Raw genomic sequence first — 21,523 nt, 5'->3', positions numbered from 1 at the left:
TATCTTGGTCTTCCCTTTTGCTTTCTTTTCAAATATCCTCTCCCAAATTAGACTACATGAAATTGAATGCCCTTGATTCCCTGTTTTATGTCTGGACAGTAAGAAGTAAATAGAGTTTGCAAAATGAATTAAATTAGCAACCTTTCTCTCTCACTAGCTATGTGAATGAACTAAGCAAGCCACTTAACCTCCAAGTTTCTAAGACGACTATAATTCTTTGATTGGTTGAGATTGCAGTGAATTCCTCATGAAACCACAGATGTTCCCAGTGTATTTAAGTAACCAATATGATGGGATTTGTTGTAATCACAATCATCATTCATGAAAGTCACTGTGTGGCCAAATAGGCTGCTTAATATCATTGTTTCAGATGTAAATTTAGTTGCAATCTAAGATTTGATATGTCCATGTTTTGATATATATATATATATATATATATATATATATATATATATATATATATATGTATGTATATATACTCTACTAAATATGTAACAAACCACTTGCACTTTTATTTGTAAAACTTGCCCTCCTCCCCAATTGCCTTCAAAATGGCTGCACAAATTTAGCAAAAAAGAAAAAAGTGATTAAAAAGAACTTTGTTATTGAAAAAGGAATGCCTCAACTTTTTAGTGATCTATTAATGAATTAATGGTTCTTATATGGAAAAAAATTAACATAAAGGTAGAAACTCAATTTCATTAATTTAGAAAGCTCCAGCATGAGGAAAGTTCCTCTGCAAAGGCAGGTTAATACTTTCTCTGCAACTTAGACACTGAGAAATTATGTGACTTATTCAAGGTCACATATCCAGGATTTATGAAAGGTCTTCCTGATTCCAAGGTTGCTCTCTATCCACTATATTGCTTTTAAAAATTATTCTTTGAAAATTATGATTACTGACAGAAAGTTAATGAATTGTTTCTGGTTGTGCTGTAACTTTAAAAGTTTCTAAATTAAATTTTTTCAAGAATAGTATATAATTCATAGCTGCTAAAATATCCATCTTTCTATAACTGTTTTATTACCTAATATTCTATTCTTATCCCAATAATCTAAAAGGTAGTAGGATTATTAAAGATAATAGTGTTAGTAAAGAAAACTTTTGAATTCCTTTCCTATGGTCTGGATCAGTTTAAGAAAACAATAAACACATACCCTTATCTTTCTGGGATATTTAAGATCCCTTCTGACTTGAAAAAGGGTTGAATGACTTCTGGTAGACTTTTCCTGAATTTTATTCAAGTATTTTTATAAAAGACCTCTCCAATTATAGGTGGGTATCAAAGAAGTGAACATCTTATAGAACTTGATAGGAAAATAGTGTATGGAAAGAGACATGAAGATGTACTCAAAGAACCTGGGTTAAAATTCTGTCTCTGATCCTTATTATTTGTTTAATCATAGTATAAGTTGAATAGTTATCTTTTCTTCACTTGTAAATTAGGAGTGAGGAGGGTGGACTAGATGTTATTTAAGGTCATTTTCAGCTGGAGATCTCTCATCAAAACTTACCTGTTCAAGATTAAGTTAATACTTTCAGGAAAGGGGACATAATTCCCAGGTTTAGATCTTGGAATTTAACTAGTTTAATTTATATCAAAAGAGGAAATAAGAACCTAGAAAACTTATGATTTATCCATAATAAGGGCAGAACTGAAGACTTGAACCCAAGACTATTGACTTTTATACAATAATCTTTCCACTGCACCACAATACCTCCTACTTAAAAAAAAAAAAAAAAAAAAAAAAAGTTTACAAACAGCTTTCCCCAAATAACAAGCAATATTGCCTTCAAGAACATAAGCATTTCACATATGAAGAAGCCCAAATGCAAAACAGTTTACTTTCCGGAGACCTTGACACAAAGCAACTCTGGCCTCTCTGTAAAATCATGAGTTCTAACTAACTACAAAATTGAAGAATTTAATATTTTTACTCAATTCCAAAAATAGCCATAGAATCCTACTTTTTCCTACTTTGTGGACAATGGGAAGAAACACAAAGAAAAATAAGTTGTGTCTGCAAGGAGAGAGGGGAGAGTGTCATAACAGTGAGGGTCAGTCTTGATTCTTTACAAGGAACTTTTAAATTGTCAGAAAGGAAATTTGGTTCAGAATGAGGAGAGTTCTTTTGTATTTTGTGTGTTTGTTTGAAGGAGGGTGTGTGTTTTCCTATAATTTCTATATACTTGATAACTGCCTCCTAACAGAGCTGATAGGTACACAAGTAAAGCTGCAGGGAAACGAACAGCCGTAAACTTAAGGAAATTTAACTCCTGAACTTTTTTAGGTTCCAGCACGTGCTCGCAGCTCAAGAAGTTCACCAGAATTCGACTTTTGATGGCAAAGATTTCCACTCTGATCCAGACTCTCTTAGAGAAGTTTCTCATAATATTTGTTTGGCAGTTACCAAGATAGAAAGTCACCGTTTAAATCCTAGTTTGTTTGAAGAGGTCAAAATATGGGCTGACTAACGAACCACGGCAGTTAGCTGCAAAAAGGGTTTTGTAGCTTACGGCTAAAGGGAGGAGGAGTAGCAGGTCCGGGTATGACTTCCTGCTCCTGGTACTGAATAAATTCCCTGGGTATAAAATGCTTATGGGTTTTTTTTTTTTTTTGTTTTTTTTTTAATGATTTGGAGGAAGGTTGGCAAGATTGATGAATGAGGGGCTGGGGGTGGTGTAAGAATGTAGAGGGGAAGGGCCAGTGAGAAAGGAAAGAACGAAAAAGGCGGGGTGGAAGAAAGGAACTTGCCAGGTGAGTGAAAGGGAGAAAGATAGAGAGGAAGGGAGGAGGGACGGGAAGAACTTAGAACTGGGGGAGGAATCGGGTCTAGATGCGGGGGTGGGAAATAACGGGGGAGGGAGGGAGCAGAAGAGAGGAGATCTCCAGCAGGTTCTACCTGTATTTTTTTTTTTTATCAACTTTGTACAAATGGATACAGCTGAGATTATAATGTTTTTCTAGCAAAGTAGGTGAAATAGAAGAAGAAAGGAAAGCCCCAGAGACACCGCAGAAAAATAACTGACTCTAACCCTATCCCCCAAAGGCATTTTGCGAAGAGTGCCTAATGCCCAGTCCCAGAACTTTTCTCCAGTGCCTGTGATACAATTGCCTTTGTGAATATATTTGTTAGTCAAGTCTTCTCAGCAACTGGCTGATAGGGAACTCTACTGACATAAAAAGGGCCAGATGTAGTGGTCCCACATCCCACAAGCCAACCAAATCTAGCCTTTGACTAGCCTAAAGAGGTAGAAGAAACGACTGTGTACTTAAAAGTTTCTGGCCTTCACTTTCAGTAACATGTTGGAGATGTGAGAATAGTGAAGATCAAGCACCATACCCTTTAGATGTAAGAATTGCAGTTGTTTCTAGATCCTATTAACACTGAAGACACTAGGAGGAAAGCATTTTACCACATCAAGAGGTAAACCTCAGATTTCATTAAGAAAACTGAGTTCTTACCTTGCTACTAGGGAGACTTAAGCTTCTTATCTAAGGAATGGAGATAGGCACTAGACCATACAACTTGGGTTTCCAAAGACAAAAACTATCTGGCAAATCCCTCTGGGGATCCCCCGAGTAAACATTTTATGTAGTTGGCTGGGAAATCCTATCTGATAAACAAGTAAATCTAATGAACAGAACATATTAGCAAATAAATGGAGTAAGAGGGAGGAAAGAATTCCCTGGAGCAGTCAGGTTTCATATCATTGGAGTCAATCTAGAAGCTCCCTCACCTTCTGTGGTGAACAGTCCCAGCTTGATATCCCAAATTTCTAGGTTTCTGTACTGACAATATTTACTAAATCTCTGGTAAGTAGAAGCAAGGATAATCAAAGGAACACAACAAAAATCCTCATCTAAAAAGATAGCAGAAGGATAATGTGTATATGTTAAACCTGAAGTTGACATTTATTAGATGGCCATGGATGAAATATTTAACCTCTCTGAGTCTCAGTTTCTTGATTTGTAAAGCAGAGCTGGGTGTTAATGATATTTGTAACTGCCTACCCTTAGTAAACCATAAATTATTGTTTTCTATCTCTTGCTTTTCCTTGACTGTGAAAGTTCTCAGAGTAGTTCTGAATGGAATAACATTAAGCAAAGAAAATAAATATTGAAGGAAGTTTGTAGTACTTAAATTGCCTTAAAGTAAAGTAGCCTACAGAATGAAAGAATGTTGGGGCTGAAGGAAAGAGGCAGCAATTTCATCTTAGGAAGCTCTCTAAAATAGGGGAGGTGTTTCTCTTATCCTCTTCTATCCTAAGTTTGATGTACACGAAGATTAATCTTCTCCTTCCAACTTTGGTATTGAGTAGCTAATTAAGTAGTAAAGTAAGACCTTTCTTCTTTGTTCTTCCACTCATTGGTTTATCAGATTTCAAAAAGATGGAATCACAGACTCAGAGAATTTCATAGTTGGAAGAACCTCAGTTACCATCTAGTTTAATCTCCACACGAAAGGAAAACTCACCATAATTGTGATCACCCAGACTCTACATGAAGACTTCCAGGAAGGAATAACTCACTATCTAAGGAAGCAATCTATTCCATTTTTCCACAGTTCTAATTGTTAGGAAGGTTTTCCAGATAACCAGCTTAAATTTGCAACTAGTCTAATCTTTCTTCTCTTTACAATACCCCTTCAAATATTTGAAGGTTGAGTAAATTCCTCTAGTCTTTTCCAAGTTATGTCCAGTTCTTTCAACTGAAGCTCATGTCAAAGACTCAAGACCATTCACTGCTTCCCTTCCTCTGGACCCCTTAAAGCTTATCTTTAGTTGAGATCTGATAATGGTGGATCCTAGTGAAACCATCATCTCTTTATTTCTGGAGACTATGCCTTCTTCAATGTATCCCAAGATAAGGTTGTTGTTGTTGTTGTTTTTTAGCTGCTACTTCACTGTGATGACTCCTGTTGATCTTTAAATTCACTAAAACCCTTGTTTCCTTTTCCTTTTTAATTACTGTTCAATCCTACCACACTGCTTATTCCCAGAAAAATAGTATACACTCTCATACTGTTCTTGACTTCATACTTGTTCCCACTTAAACCATTGTGTTGACTATTTTAACTCAACTAGCCTAGGTTTAAGCTTTTTTCCAGATCTCCAGGTCCTGATCTTACATTTAAGAAACAACATTTTGAGACTTAAATATATGTGTCCAGAATCATATAGCTTAAGCATTAGGACTAAGAAATAATTTTTCTTTTCAGTAAAATTTCTAGAAATTCTAATTCATTAAAAAATAAAAAGAAATAGGAAGAATAAGATGTGAAAGGGAACATTGAAGGTATTCAAAAGGGTTGATTTGATAGGAGGATTTAGGAAACTTTTCCAGAACATGTTCTGATATACAGAAGCAAACTGAAGATTATGAATACAGAGGAGGTACTTTCCATAATATAGGAAAATAACTTTCTTAGTATTACTGTGCTTAGTGTAGTAATGCTTGCTGACTATTAAAATCTGGGGGGAAAATTTTAAGGAAAAAAGACAATAAAGGAATATAAATTGTGATACCTCATTTGCATGACCCTGGAAATTTTATTTGATTGATAATTAGGATAGAATATACCTTAGGCTATATTATGCTCAATGATCGGGAAAATTCTTCAAGAATAACTTGATATGAAACTAATTGTACTTCTAGTTATTTCATAACTATGAGATTAATTTGGGGCCTTAGATAGCTATATTTAGAAACCTCAATTAATGAGAAAGTCCTCCCAAACAGGAAATACGTTACTGTTTAAATGAAAGATCCCTATACCACCACTATATAACTGGCACACTGATGAAAATCTATGTTGCACAATAGAGAAACAATAGGAGACACTATGACTTTATTGTAATCTGAAGTTTTGAAAACAAAAGACAGGGTATATAACTTAGCAGCCAAAATAATTTGTTTTAGTTCCTAAAAATACTTTAAGGAAATTTCTTTGAATTGCTATTTATGTTTGAAGGAAATTAAGGACTGCTTCTCCCTCTCTCCCTGTTTTCTCTCCCTCTCTTCCTCCCACTCTCCCTTCCTTTCTTCTCTTCCTTCCCTTCTTTCTTTCCTCCCTCCCTTCCTTTCCCCCCCTCCCTCTTGCCATCCCTCTGTTCTTTCCTTCCTTCCTTCTTTCTTCCTATCTTCCTTTCTCCATCTTTTTTCCTTCCTTCCCTCCCTTACTAACTTTTTTCCTTCCCTCCTTTTCTCCTTCCTTTACTCCTTCCTTCCTTTCTTTGTTCCCTCCTTCTTTCTCTCCCTCCCTCCCTCCTTCCTTCCTTCCTTCCCTCCTTCTCTCCTTCCTTCCCCCCTCCCTCTCTCCCTCCTTCCTTCCTTTCTCCCTCCTTCCCTTCTTCCCTCTTTCCCTCCCTCCTTCCTTCCCTCCCTCTTTCCCTTTCCTTCCTTCTTTTTAAACAATTAGTACTTCAGGAAGTAGTGAGTTCTCTCTCACTGGAGGTGTTTAAGTTAATTAATCACATGTTAGGTGTTTTGTAGGATATTTATTTTTAACTTATGAGTTTGACTAGATAATGCTACAGTTCTCTCAAAATAATTTTCTTGGACAATTCAAGTCTAGAGTTTTAGAAAGTAAACTGGAAACAAACAAAAAAAATTCTGTTTGGCATTTTATCTTGAAATTGGTTTTCTTTACAAACATCTTATCTCAAATCTTCCACTCTCAAAGGTATTATTAATTTTCAATAAAATATCTTTGAAAAATACTCAAATCATTAAAAATAAATTTGATAGTCAAAGAGAGCAACAAAGTCACTTAGAGTACTTGAAAAGAATAAGGAAAATGCTCTTTAATAACAGTATCCCAAATACTTTTCAAATTTAATTAAAATCAAATGCTGACAGAAAGTTACACAAAACAATATTGATTTAATAAATTTGCTTGTTTCAAAGCTTAAGGTAGGAATTTTGCCATACTTTAATGAAAAAAGAATTTAAAGAATAAAGAGCAGGAATAATCATTATTATTGGCTATCCATAATACTTGTTTAGAAATTTTTAAAAATTTCTTAAATTAATATTAACAAGACAAAAAACCTATTAAAAACTCAAGATTATTTTGTTTATTAAGAATCATTTTTGCCAGATACTCAAGCATAGAATACTAGAACAACAAAGAAAAACCTCAGAGACCTAAAAGATCACCTTATCCAATCCTCTTATTTTATAGGTGATGAAACTTGAGGAATAAAGAAAGATGTTACTTTGCCTGAGATCACACTAGCTAGAAAGTAGCAAAGCTACCATTTGAACTTAGGGTTTTTTGATTACAGGACCAGTGATTTCCATTATGAGTGAAGAGCTACATTCCATGTCAAAAAGCCTTGGATTCTAACCATTTTTCAGACACTTTTAGAACACACACATACACATAACACATACACCCTCTTCTATTATCATCTATAGAGTTGGTACTACCTTAAACAAACAAAACGAAAAAAAAAGTTTTCTTATTATATAAGTCCCATCAGGACCAATACTTTATGAAGGCCAAGAGATTTTTTTTAAATGTAAGTTTTCTCACTTCTAATCTATAGTAATCATGCTAAGGCAGGAGGCTGTGATTGAGTCTTATCATTTATAGTTCAAATAAATCATAGATGAAAATGAGGCTATGGTGGGGAGAAAAGTTAAGGGAACAGTGCTTTTTTTTCAATTCAGAAATTCTCTGAGAGCATCTTTTTTCTTCAAATGTTTTAGAAACTTCAGTCGACTCCCCTTGCCCTCCCCCCCAAAATTCCTAACTCTGACTTTTTTCTCTTAGGGAAACTATATGCATGCCTCATTCCCCTTTCCAAGGGGCATAGGAGAAGGAAGAGAGGGAGAAGGCGAAGAAGCAAAAAATAGTTGCTTCCTACTGCCTACCTGTAGACATAGTTATCTGTCCTTATTTTCTTTTTTCCTTTTATAATCATTGCTTCAAATGACAAGGGAAGTGAACAATGCAACCAAGACAAAAGTCATAAAGATATAAAATTATTACAATGACTCACCTGCTGTAGCCGCAGGTACGGGTTACATTTCAGTGCATCCCGGTCTGCTGCTAGTCTTGGTGTTCTGGGGTTGGCTTTAACGTCACTTTGGAGTGACTCAGATGACTGAATTTCCAGTGACAAAGCAAAAACTATTATTATTTTTGTAATGAGGCGGAAGCTGGGGCGGGAAAAAAAAAAAAAAAAAAAGGCTTGGATTTGGAGCAAGTCAGCAGCCTAGACATTCCTGACTCTAGAAAATCCCAGGATTTGAACTTTGAGAAGTTGAACAAGGAAAAGGAAGGAAAAGGGATCTGAAAGAAGACGAAGTGGAATTGGGACGAGGGTGGGGGGCGGGGAGGAGGGAGTGAAAATAATGGGCATTAAAAAAAGACTCTAAGCTGACATTACTAGGCTCTGTGATGGCAGCGGTTCCCAAGCAGCCATCTGGAAAACAGTAGGGTGCCCAAATAAGGGGGACCTCGATTATAGTTTAGTGAACACAGTCTTCTAATCTCCAGGCTTTGCCGCCGGCTGTCCTTTAACTTTCAATTCAAACAGAGCCTTTTCCGCCACTAGCGCCTCAGCCACAGCATTCATTTACAGAGATCTGCGATCGCGAGGCCCGCACCACTTTTTTTTTTTTCTTGCCAAAGGACAATATTTCTCTTTTTGTTTTCTTCCCACTTGCCTCTTGCCTCTCCCTCCAACCTTAAACCAATTACTTTGCTCTGCAAATAAAGTGACGCCTTAGTTTGGGGGAGGGGCGGTACGAGTAGGAAAGAAGGGAATTGGGGTGACCGAGAGGGAGACTGGTGGGAGGTATTGCGAGTGGCTGGTGCCCGTTTGTTAGCAGGTGCATCTTTGGCTTTGTAGGTGCAAGCGTCTTTGTGCAGCGGACAAATGGGGAGAAGAGAAGGAGGTGGGCACTTGGGCGACGTAAGATCCACATCAGCTCAACTCCACTCGCATCCCAGCCGGCACTTCCTCACTTTCTCAAGTGTCTCTCACCCACGCCGCTCTACGCCCTCCTTTCCCTCTCCCCAACCCTCCTCCCACCAGCTGCAATAAAGAGTACACCGGGAATTGGCTTCCTACTACGTGGGGTGCTAGTTTGGTTGGTGATTGGGTTTTTTTGTAGTGTTGTTATTGTTGCTGGTTGTTTCTCCCCTTTCTCCCTTCTTTGCTGCCCGCGGTTTTGCAAAGGGCTGGATGATTATACCGGGCACGTTGGCTCCATGATGTTAGGTACGGTGAAAATGGAAGGGCACGAAACTAGCGACTGGAACAGCTACTACGCGGAATCTCAGGAGGTAAGAGAAGTTGGGAGATTCTCACGAAGAGAGGAAAATAGAATGGGGGGGGGGGGGTACAGGAAATCAGGGGAGGACAAACTAATTCGTGGGACTGGAGAGGTTTTAGATTCTACAACAACTGCCAACCATACCTAGTACTAAACGAAAGAAAATAAACCATAATCTAAGGACTGAGATTTGGAGTCAGATGAATTTTACAAGGAGGGCCTAGACATTTGAAGAAGCAGATTATGTAGGTTTTCTCCTTTGGTGAAGCACTTGAAGCGGAAAACTGGAGCACAAGCTCTGCCATAATGTAGGCAGGAAGGGACATGGGCAAGTTGAAATGAAGCTCTTGAAGGAAAAAAAAAAAAAAAAGCTTCATTAAAAGGTTGATGCTTAAATTCTCCGGCCCCCTTCTTACATTTTTCTCATTTCCAAATATCTCTCTGACCAGAGTAGCTGAGTAACTTAATGGACCTAAAAGAATCAGTCGTTCATTCAAAAACAAAACAAAAACTTAATTTTTTAGAAAAATCTTTGAGGAAAAGAAGAACGTTCCTAGATAGAACCACTGGGTGGCGATGGTGAGAGATGAATCGGCCCATTGCAAAAGGAGAGAACCTGTTTTCTTCATTGTAGTCTCCCTATCCACCTCCCCCTTATTCCCTTTGCGTGTTTGGGTGTCTTTTATTTTACAATAAGTACAAAAGAATATTGAGACAGAGTAGATTGACCTACCACCTACTAAAATCCATTTTCTCATGAAATTACCTTGTGATTACTCAGATGATTTATTACACATTGTCACTTCCTGATCACATCCTTTCAATCTGTGTTTGCTGAGAATTGTGTGTCCTAGTGTAAAAAGTAGTATATAAATTCCATAGACAGCTTAGTATAGCAACAGTAATTATTTTCACAGATAACATAGTTGCATTCACTTAACAAATAGATTTTTATTTGTATTCAGTATTAACATGTGCATAGTATTTAAACATGAGTAAACTAGTTCAAGTAATCTTTTAATGTTCTTTAATGTTCTTTTATTTTCTAATGTAGGAAAAAGACAAAACATAACTTTGTGACAATTGTTTATAAGAATCAAATATTTTCCTAAGTAAAAATCATCAATTCCTTGCTTAATCTTTTGAAAAATTATATTATTTTCATTCAGAACACACTTTCAAAATTCTGCCGTGAAGTGCTTTAATTTTTAGGATAATTTTTAAAAGAATGTAAATTTTTTCAGTTGTTTGTTTATTGAAATGTTTATTTCTGGTCACAGAGCTCCTATGTAGGTTTAGGCTGTGAATATAAATCAATAAAGTAATGCATGTATTAAGTAGAACTTTTAATGAATAGAATTAATATTTAAGAAATTTTAAATGGCTGAAATTGTTCATTTCCCATCTTCTTTGATATAGCATCAAGGTTGTAGCTAATTGATAAAGCTCTCTGCTTTGAGGTCATGCTTTACAAAGATCAAAGTTTCCATTTTAGTGTATCAATAAATATTATAGTTGAGATGTACTATATTACCATAGTCTGGAATATAGTGAGGCTATTAGAGAATAAAGAGAAATTATTACAAATATCTGAACATTTTCAAAAGTGCTCTGTATGCTTACAGTAAACTTAAATGTTTTGGAGGGGGATCTCCTCTAAACCCCTCCAAAATTACTTTAAATGATAACTTGCACAACCTTAATTTACATTTTATGGTGACCTTACAAAGCTATGTGGAAATAAAAAAAAAAAAAGAACACAAAAAACTACTATTTGCTTAAGATTTCTAAAAGTCAGTTATGCTCTGCATTAGGAAAATGACTCTTTCCTTCATGATTGTAGATAATTTCTGGTAAGGAGTAGTATAATACACTGAAAGAGAAAGTGTTGGTTAAAAGTCTATTGCAACCAGCTTCAGGCCTTACAAATTCCATTTAACTAACAAAAGGAATGTGTTCTCTTATGTCTTTTTTTCTTTCAGATCTTTCTGAAAGTTGGATTTAGTGAATATAATATAATGGTTTGCTTTTTGTTTGTTTGTTTGTTTTTGTTTTTGGTTTTTTTGGTAGGCAACAGAGGATAAGAAAGGTCTTTGGTTTCCAAAAGTGTTTTGTTTTGTTTTGGTTTTTTTTGGAGGGGAGGTTGTGTACATTTATTAAAAGAAAACAGAATCTAGGGTTACAAAATAAAGGAAGATACAAGAATAGATAGAAAGTGGGCTTTGATTAACTTCTGGTATTAAGATCTTTTCTGGGCCATGTTTATGTAAGTATTTCTTCTATGCAGCTGGCCTTAGGTCTACCCATTACCCACACCCATCTCTCATCTCCTTCTGCATTAACCCACTTCTCTTTATCTTCTTTTACTCTCCCTATTGCAGGCCTACTCCTCAGCGCCGGTTAGCAACATGAATTCGGGTCTAGGCTCAATGAACACCATGAATACCTACATGACTATGAACACCATGACCACTAGTGGCAACATGACGCCAGCTTCTTTCAACATGTCCTATGCCAACCCAGGCCTAGGGGCCGGACTAAGTCCCGGGACTGTGGCTGGAATGCCCGGAGGTTCATCCAGTGCCATGAATAGCATGACCGCAGCAGGAGTGACTGCCATGGGAGCGGCCCTGAGTCCTGGGGGCATGAATGCCATGGGAGCTCAACAGGCAGCCTCCATGAATGGCTTGGGTCCTTACACTGGTTCAATGAACCCCTGCATGAGCCCTATGGCATATGCTCCTTCCAACCTGAGCCGCAGCAGAGGGGACGCCAAAACCTTCAAGCGGAGCTATCCTCATGCCAAACCCCCCTACTCCTATATCTCGCTCATTACCATGGCCATCCAGCAAGCTCCCAGCAAGATGCTGACCCTGAGTGAAATCTACCAATGGATTATGGACTTATTTCCCTACTATAGGCAGAATCAACAACGCTGGCAGAATTCCATTCGCCATTCACTGTCGTTCAATGACTGCTTTGTCAAAGTGGCTCGCTCTCCCGACAAACCTGGCAAGGGCTCTTATTGGACCCTGCACCCAGACTCCGGCAACATGTTTGAGAACGGCTGCTACCTGCGTCGTCAGAAGCGCTTCAAGTGCGAGAAGCAAGCCGGAGCGGGAGGCGGCGGGGGCGGTAGCGGCGTAGGCAAAGGAGGTCCAGACAGCAGGAAGGAGACCCCGGGAGGCTCCAGCACAAGCTCCAACTCCCCCTTACATCGCGGGATGCACAGCAAATCCTCCCAGCTAGAAGGCGCCCAGGCGTCGGGTCCTGCGGCCAGCCCCCAGCCTCTGGACCACAATGGAGCAGGAGCGACAGGGGGCGCCCAGGAGCTAAAGACTCCGGCCTCCTCTTCCGCTGCGCCAATCACCTCTGGGCCCGTGGCTTTAGCCTCGGTGCCCCCTTCCCACCCAACACACGTCTTGACACCCCACGAGTCCCAGTTGCACCTGAAAGGGGACCCCCACTACTCCTTCAACCATCCCTTTTCTATCAACAATCTTATGTCCTCCTCTGAGCAGCAGCACAAGTTGGACTTCAAGGCCTATGAGCAGGCTCTGCAGTACTCACCCTATGGTGCAGGGCTGCCAGGGAGCCTACCCCTGAGCAGTGCCTCCATGGCCGGAAGGAGCACAATTGAGCCTTCAGCTCTGGAGCCTTCTTACTATCAAGGTGTGTATTCCAGACCCGTCCTAAATACTTCTTAGCTCCTGTGACTCGTTCTTTTTCTGGATGACTATTCTGATAACAGAAGAAATTACCATTCATGAAACCCTAATAAACTTTTTATTTTACGTTTTTGCACAATCATTTCCCCCTTCAGTGCAAAGGACTGTTACTTTATTATTATTTTCAAAAGGCATTGTGTATGTTATTATAAAGCATTTCAAATAACCGAACTAAAATCCTATCTGCAAAGTTTGGTGATCCAAAATTGTATATATAAAGATATTTCTTCTTCTTTCTTTCCTCCTTCTAGTCCTCTCTCTTTTCCTGTATATTAAAAAAAAAAAGAGGTGGTCAAACTTGTAAAATATTTGTATTTTTTTCCACTCTCTTTACTGTCCAACTTCCCAAAAGTTTACAGGTATGTGGCAATGTTCTTAATGTTAAGAACCCAAAAAAATAAACAAGTAGATTTGGGGCCCCTTTAAAAACTATTGAAAGATCTTAATGTAGCAAAACACAAGCAAAATCCAAGAATGAAAAGTACTGTTTTTTAGATCGTCTTTCAGATAACTTGATTTAGAAGGATATATGTATATTATGTATAATTTTTCAACACATGTACACATATATGTATATTCTCTCTACTTGCCTAGGTATATGTAATCCTACATATACCTATGTAATAAACATATTTCATCTTCAAAAGTTGCCTGGGAAAGTGATGTTACAGGGACTACTGCTCATTTGATATTCCAAACTCTTTCTTTCTCATTACTGTATAGATCTGATAAAAATTAATTTAAAAAAATTTTGCCCACATGTAGCTCTCTACTCTTTGATTTACTGACTATTAATCATTCAAGGATCATTAACTATGTGTTGGAACAGTTCAGTAAAAAGACAAAAATGAAAGAAATGTGGTCATCTAACTATAGGGACACTTAAAAAACAAATCTGTGTATTATGCCATTATACAAAGGTTATTTTTCCAGGGGGAAAAAAAAAAAGAGTTCTTAAAACATTAGGAGAGAGACAATATGTAAGTTGCTTCATTTTGAAATCTGTCCAAGGTCCCAAAATTATTTTTATTGTGCCACTTATTACCATTGATCACTTATTTCATCCAGTGTTAATGCACCTTCCACAGTCCGATGTGGTGTTAGCATAGCCAGATGAATTTTTATTATTATTCCTGTTTGCTTTCTCAGTGTTCTTAATTTATTGCATGGTTTATATTTCTTTCTTTTACAGATGATATTGCTTTATGTGATGGTTAAAATAACAAATTAAAAGGTTAATTTTTATAAGTGTGATTGTAATGGGAAATGTTTTCATTTAATTTTAGCAAAGAAAATAATTAAGATTTAAAACTGTGGAGTATGTTTTGATCACTTGCAGTTAAGGACTTTAAATAAAAGGAATGTTAAATAAGGATTTCTGCTTTCTTACTATTTCATGATTATAAAATATAAGACAAATATTTTCAAAACAAGGAGCTAAATATAAAATATAAATATGAAAGGAAAAGAAGAAAACTTATCAGCAATGAAAACTGGTGTATTTATTCAATAAGAATTTCTCTAACATAAGTAAACTTGATTTTTCCAAAGAAAAATGACTGTAGGCAGAATTGGCATATGAAAGCCAATAAGAAATTTAGTGGAGGAATTCTAGGAAGCAAGATTATAAAGATTATTTTATTCTGAGAAGTGTTGATTTCCATTTTAAGAAAGAGTTATACCATGAGGTATACTTTATACAGCAAAAACTAATACTATATATTTAAACCATGCCCTCTTCTGGCCCTCAACTCCGATTTTTCCCCTTTATTTGACATGTATCATAATCAAGTTCAATTGGACTTAGTTGAAATTAAAATTAGAATGACAAAATTAACAGGTGTTGTTAATACTGTTATTTAAAAACAAACAAACCTTAAACAGACAAGAGTTCTAGCTACAGTGGACTCCAAGTTGAGGAAACAAATTTAAGCATCAGATGCCTTGGTTTTCTAGGGTATTTTGTGATTCTGCATATAGTATGGTATAATTATAGTGATTTAATGACATAATTTCTAAAATAATTATAGTAGCCAAGACTCCAAACTGATGATTTCTATTGAACTCTAAGAAGCTCAAATGCAATTTCACAGCAATAGTTACCAGTGATCAAAAAACTCATTCATCTCCTTTGATAGAAGGCTCACTTTCCAGTCCATCTATTATTTCTTTGTCAATCTTGTGCAGATTGACATCAACAATAACAACATCAGTCCAAGAAAAAGCTGATCTCCGGAGAGGAGCCTGTGTTTGTGAACTCAGTCTTTTAGAAGGTTTGAACTTGAAGAACTCTTAACTTTATTCTCATTCTACACAGGAGAACAAGATAAGAAAAATTGTGTAATTCTCTTAATTATAGTATAATTGATTTTCTAGGTGAAAGAAGGGAAAATTACTTTCCTATTTAAATATCTAGCGCTCCCAATCATCCTTCTTCAAACTACTGCCTATCATATGGGACGAAAAAGACTGTTACATGAATAACTAAACACCGTATATAATGATAACTGAGGTATAGAAGGAATGCTTAAATATCTACTTAAAGGAAATGGGGAGAAATTTGTAAATCCCAACAATTCTCCACATCTGTAGCTGTGAAATCCTAATTCCAAGTACTATATAAACCGCTGCAAGGAAGTCAGCAGGCTCTTACAAGGCAAGACATTTCACTTTGCAGCAGGTCTCTGGGTTTTTTGTTTTTTTTTTTTTTTTTTTTTTTTTGTTGTTGTTGTTGTTGTTTTTTGTTTTTGGTTTTTGGTTTTGTTGCTTTTTTTTTTTTTTTTTTTTTTTTTTTTTTTTTTGCTTTGCTGTCTGTCTCCTTCCTCTCAACATATCATTAAATTAATTAAATTAATTTTTATTTCTGATCTGAAGCAATTGAACCTGTCTTTCATAAGTCTTATCATTCTATTTTGTAAGCGATTTAATTTGAAGATGGGGAGAACTCCCTTCGTGGTGTGCTATGTGGAGGCAGATAATTTTAGAGTATTGTGTTAACTTCTCTAGGACTCCGGAGTTTGGAAATGGAAAGTTGGTCTATGAGAAGCTGAGTGAAGAGCCTTGTCTTCCCGTATTCTCTACTAAAAGATTATGAACAGCCAAAAAACAAAGTGGAACCTGAGAAGCATTCACGCAGAGCAGGGCACTAGAGGCCCAGCTTAAAATTTCAGCGTTTTACACTTTTTTGGACTCTAGAAACTACTGTGCAGTGGGGGAGGGGATCTTTGGGATAGCAGGATAGTTGAGTAGCTGTAAGGCTGTACCTCGGAGGAAGAAGTGCAGTTATTCATTGTTCGCTGGCCCACCCCAAACGAATAACGCTTTTGTTTGACCCAAGACCTAAAAGTCAACAACGAGAGAGAGAGAGAGAGAGAGAGAGAGAGAGAGAGAGAGAGAGAGAGAGAGAGAGAGAGAGAGAGAGAGAGAGAGAGAGTCCTATTTACTGTTCCTGTCAATTGTGCCTATTTGCTGCGGAGACTTTGGCGATTAATCCTCCCCTTGGAAGCCTGAAATAACAGAAAAAGCAAAAAAACAAAACCATAAAAACCGTAAAACGCAACCCTGGTCTTCTGCCTTAAGGAATCTGGTGCAAAGCACCAAGCTCCAGATGAAGCAGTTGTGTTCAGAAAAGCAGGGAGAATGTGGATTTGATGGGTCAGTTTCAAAGAATATCGCTTTCCTGACACCCTATTTTCTGGTGCGAAAACATCTACTTACTGTCACCCAAGACTTAATAGAACTTGAAGTTGCGGGATAAGATTCAGGTTCCTTTTAATCGTGATCGTGAAGGCTCAGTTTCGTTCCTGTACACAGTTTTCTGGGTTTTTAACGTTTTCTTTCTGGAAATTCTTCCTCCCTTTTTTTGTGGGAAAGGGAAGGAACGCGTACTTCCCAGGTTATAATAACGTTAAAAAAAAAAAAAAATTAACCTAACCATAAAGCTGCTAGGAATCTATGAGACAGGGAATTCGAAGCATTAGGGAAATTTCCCAAATTTTCATCTAGTAAATCAGTAAATGATGTGGTGGAGATTTGGGCACTTGAAACCTTTTAACTCCCTGAGGTAAGGGATTTTCTTTTTCACTTCTGTATCCCTAGTGTCTAGCGCATAAGAGCCTCTTAAAAAAACGTTTGTTGAATTTAACTGAAAGAAAACTGGACACCTTGGAATGGAGGGGGAGGGGGGGAGGGGAAACAAGAAGAAACTTGGAGCTAACTCAGAAGTACTCTTAGGCAGAAGCGAGCTTAGTTGCAACATAATATTTACTATAAGATTGTAAACCAAATAGAAATCTTAATTCATTCCTCGAGTTCTTTGTTTTACTTTATAGAGATCGAACTTGTAATAATCATCGAAAGAAACCAAGAGATATAAAGCAACCCACTCCCCCCATTCCAAAACTTAATTTCCAGTTTCAATTTTTTTCTGATTGATTCGTAATCAAGACAAATTTATTTGAGAAGAAAATTAGAAATTACATGATTAAAATATTATATGCCTTATTATATTATTTTCTATTAGAACCAAGTACAAGAACAATTTCTGAAGAGATTATATTTTTAGAAAATCATATGTTGAAAAATTATCCATGCATATGTTTTGTAAATAAAAGCTATAATAATAAAAAAGAAAATCACACTTGAACATTCTGTACATTGGCTCCCATATCTGTGTAATTAAAATAACTTAAGTGAGCAAAACAAATACCTTTAAATGCAGCCTGAAATGAACTATGCTCAAATATAACTAACGTTTTCTAAAAATCAGTCTTCTTTTGATTTTGTAATAATATAGATTAACACCATATTGCAATGGTATGTACATATAGTTACATAGCATTTTCATCAGTGATATTGTTTATGATAGTGAATTAGTGATTCACTAGTGATTCACAGAATGTGAAACCAAGAAAAAGACATAAAATTGCTTAGAAATTATGTATTTAGCATTTAATAAAATTGTATTTTTATTTGCTGTCATAAATTTTAATTGAAAACCATTTAAATATTAATTCATGCTGAATAATACTTATTTTTGACTAAAACAGTGAAGGTATAAAGGCATCGTAATATATTGAATTACAAAAATATTGGTTCGTGCACATCTCTATGTGGTTAGGGCTTGCCTAGATTTTTATTAACATTTATATTATGGAAAAAAGCCAATACTATCTAACTCAATACTGGAAATGATGGAATAATTTAAAATTCAGTTTTCCCTTAATGAGAAGAATTCAGGTTATATAACCATGCAAGTAAATGTAAGAAAAATGACACAGAATTGAAATTTGCTATTAAAAAACAGGTTTAAGAATATGAGATAAAAAACAGTTCACTGAGTGTTTTTATGTTTTTGTTTTTGTTTTTTTTCCAATCGATTGAAGAAAGCATTTAATGTTATACCAACATTTAACAATAGATTAGTGGAGATCGTCCTCCGTTTCGTTCCAAATAAATGCCCTTCGAGACTAAAGGAGTTGTTTGTATTTCTCTTCTTAGTCTCCAACAGAGACTCGCTGGGATTTTAGATCTCTGAACTTTGGACAGCTCAACTGCGTCCCTCACCTTTGTTTCCAGCTACCACCCGAGCAAACAGTTTTGGACCCCCCAAAAGTCCGTGTAGCCTCATTTTAAGACATCAAATGTATTTATTTCTTCTACTAAAAGATCGTTCTTTTAAGCCAGGCAAGAAGGGGGTCTGGGAGGTCTCTTAAAACTCTTGTTGCCTCAATTTCAAGTTTTAAGGTACTGACTTTTTTTCTATGAGGAAAGAAGCTCTGAGTTTACTAAAAAGTAACTTTTCATAAACTTTTCAATCAAGCGAATATCTCCTCCGCCCATCCCCTCTATTTCTCCAAAACAGTTTTGAGGCTCTTTGTGTAAGTTTCTTAGATATGACTAGACATGTATTTTCTGCTGTGGAATCTGGAAAATGGATTGTTCTGGAGTGGAAGAGGCATTCCAAACCTGGAAAATACAGATGAAATGTTAATTATGTCACCAAGATAAACTCGGAAGGCAAACTAATGAATTCGAATGCTAGAATTTTAGCCATATTTAACTATTATGCACATGTTACGTTGATTTAAGGTTACTCGGGTTGTTGCCTAATTCATTTTTTCCCTTTCTTTCACTCCTTTCCATTTAAAAATAATTGTGGAAAGTTTCGAATTTCTGAAATTAGGAAGTATTAAATGGAAAACCTCTTAGAATACCTTGCTTGGAAACAGACTGCACATTCAAGTATAAATCTCACCAATGTTGGTTGAGCTTTCCCCCCTTGGGTTTTTAGCTACATATCTGCTTGCAAGATCATGTTCTGGATCAGCTATTTCACAGCAAGTAGATAATGTATAATTAGTTATTTTAAAATGCAAACTTTAATAAGAAAAGTGTACAGGACTTTTTTTTTTTTTTTTGGTTTTGCTTTAAACCATCGTACATATTAACATGTAGCCCAAATGGGAGTCTATCTGTTTAAATCTATTGACACTGGAGATTTGCTGCTCTTGAAGGTGATTCAGGTTGCTGGGAATGGTTTTAGAAAGTTCCCACTGCTCTTTTTTGCTTTTGAGCCTGCGTATTTCATTACTTCAGCCTAAGCCGAGGGGAAAAAAAAATAGTACAACCCAGTAACAACAGAGCAACCCAAGCGGCTCAGACTCGGGCCGGAATACCAGTCCTCTCCGCTTCCCCCTGCTGGTATATTCCCCTTGGAGGCCTCCGATTTATTAGCAAAAATTGAAGTGAATTGTGCTGAATTTCAAATACTTCTTTCTGATTTTTTCTTTTCTCCTGGAAATAAAAAGTGTCTTCATCTTATCATGACTTACAAAAATCAGTTAATAGCATCTTTAAAAGTATGTGAAAGGGAAAGTGGGTTAGTAGGTGAGTGACCTTCAGAGGAAACCTTACCCTCAAAAAGCAGCATCTCTGTTAGGCCTTTTGTTAAAGAACTTAGAAATTAAGGGCTGGGAAATGGAAGGAGATAGACTAATTTCATGTTGGGAGAGCAGAAGGTAAATTTGAACATATTTAACAATTTTCCAGATAATAGGACTTGATGTTAAGGAGAAATTCCCAATTTAGTCCTGTGGCATACATTTTAGGAAGCTCTCAATAAATTGATATTGATGAAGATAATGACCTCATTGTTAAGTATCTAACTTTTTTTTTTTTTTTAAGCAGGCTCCAGCCTGGTGCATAATTTCCGACCTCTCTTTGCTGCATCCTTGAATTCAAATGAATAATTATGACTTTTTATTTTATATTCCACGGAAATCCAAAAGCAATAGTGATTTTCATATTACATATTTCATATACCTTAAAGTGGTAAAAATATGATGTTATTATGATTAATGTCGGAATGCATAGTTCTCAGTTTCTGCAGCAATTTTGTTGTTTCTGAAATAAACAATTTTGAAGATTTGAATAAATGTATATTTCCTTTTATGTTTGAATGACCACTCTCTTCTTTACATACACTGTTATGGGTACCTTATCCATCTATAACTAGGCTAAGTCATTTAAGATATATGGAACACATTAATGGTTAAATTATTAAAAATGAATTTTTCATTCCTAATCGACTTCCAAGAAATTACCCTAAATCCATCCAAAAAACAAAACCAGAAAAAACTCACAAAACTGTATCTGAGGTCCCAACAGGTTCTAAGCATCAATCAGAAACCGGAAACCCCAGTACACACCTCGAGATAAATGTTCCGGTAAGCATTGTGGAAGAAGTCTTTGTGAGTTCAGGTAACCCTTTCCAGGACGCCCAGGCTCATCTTTAAAGCTAAGATAAGCTCCTACTGGACACTAAGGAACCCTTTAAGGCTTTTTCGTCACGGGCCGGTATCCTCAAGCCTCCTTCCTCTACATAATTTCTTGCCGGCTTCTACCATCCCTTCGGCTTCCGTACCTAGCCCCCACCTTCTCCTTTCCTGTCCAATTGTTCTCCCACCCTCCCAATTAATGCGGGACATATGTTATCCACAGGCATCAGGGCGGTTGGAGAGGCTCAGCCAGCTCGACTTGTTGCTCAATTGCATCGCCTCATCAAAAGCTGCCGTGCTTTCTTCAGTCTTATGGGCCGCGATGTGAACAACAATGCCCTATCCCTCTCACTTCAAAAGAGGCGATCCATCGGGGATAGGCTACTCCCTAGAATTTTTTTCTCCTTAGCTTTTCATTCCCGATTTACACTCCCTCCTCCTCCTCCCCCCCGCCCCCCCCCACTCCTTGTCCTGTTGGGGGGGGGGGTGAAGAGAAGGAAAAAGAAAAAAAAAAAGTAGCAGCCACTATAGAGCTCGGGCAAGCCTAATGCCTTTTGATGGGGATTGAATTCATTATCTCCAACAACACAATTGTGCTTGGCCAACGAAAAGAGCAAAGTAATGCTCCCTAGTCCGGGCCTGAGAGGGAGAGGAAGAGACCAGGAGGCCTGAATACAGGAGTGATGATGGGGATTTCTTAAGGAAGGCTAGAAGAGGATGAAAT

General features: G+C 36.9%; 2 protein-coding genes and 2 long non-coding RNA genes across 4 annotated transcripts in view; 1 reads left to right on the top strand and 3 right to left on the bottom strand.

Moving 5' to 3' along the window:
• TTC6 (tetratricopeptide repeat domain 6) overlaps nucleotides 1-8,825 on the bottom strand; it is a 334,483-nt gene extending 325,658 nt beyond the window's left edge. The window contains exon 1 of the mRNA XM_074290707.1: nucleotides 8,012-8,825. The gene's annotated coding sequence lies outside the window, so the exon portion shown is untranslated. The remainder of the gene's footprint in view (nucleotides 1-8,011) is intronic.
• FOXA1 (forkhead box A1) lies at nucleotides 8,796-14,396 on the top strand. Its single transcript, XM_074290705.1, has 2 exons — nucleotides 8,796-9,303; nucleotides 11,675-14,396. Exons 1-2 carry the CDS (start codon nucleotides 9,229-9,231, stop codon nucleotides 12,998-13,000), a joined length of 1,401 nt encoding a protein of 466 aa, XP_074146806.1. The 5' UTR covers nucleotides 8,796-9,228; the 3' UTR covers nucleotides 13,001-14,396.
• LOC141556509 (uncharacterized) lies at nucleotides 13,196-16,969 on the bottom strand. The gene is made up of 2 exons (XR_012486545.1): nucleotides 16,739-16,969; nucleotides 13,196-13,286 (listed from the first exon to the last, which is right to left on the bottom strand). It is a non-coding gene; the product is annotated as an uncharacterized LOC141556509 (long non-coding RNA).
• A 976-nt stretch (nucleotides 16,970-17,945) lies between these two features.
• LOC141553495 (uncharacterized) lies at nucleotides 17,946-21,124 on the bottom strand. Its single transcript, XR_012485478.1, has 2 exons — nucleotides 20,731-21,124; nucleotides 17,946-18,988 (listed from the first exon to the last, which is right to left on the bottom strand). It is a non-coding gene; the product is annotated as an uncharacterized LOC141553495 (long non-coding RNA).
• Nucleotides 21,125-21,523: the final 399 nt, after the last annotated feature.

This window comes from Sminthopsis crassicaudata, chromosome 2 (genome assembly GCF_048593235.1).
Source record: "Sminthopsis crassicaudata isolate SCR6 chromosome 2, ASM4859323v1, whole genome shotgun sequence".
NCBI lineage: Eukaryota > Metazoa > Chordata > Mammalia > Dasyuromorphia > Dasyuridae > Sminthopsis > Sminthopsis crassicaudata.
The sequence above is the reverse complement of the archived record's forward strand: the minus strand, read 5'-3'. Positions and strand labels throughout refer to the sequence as shown.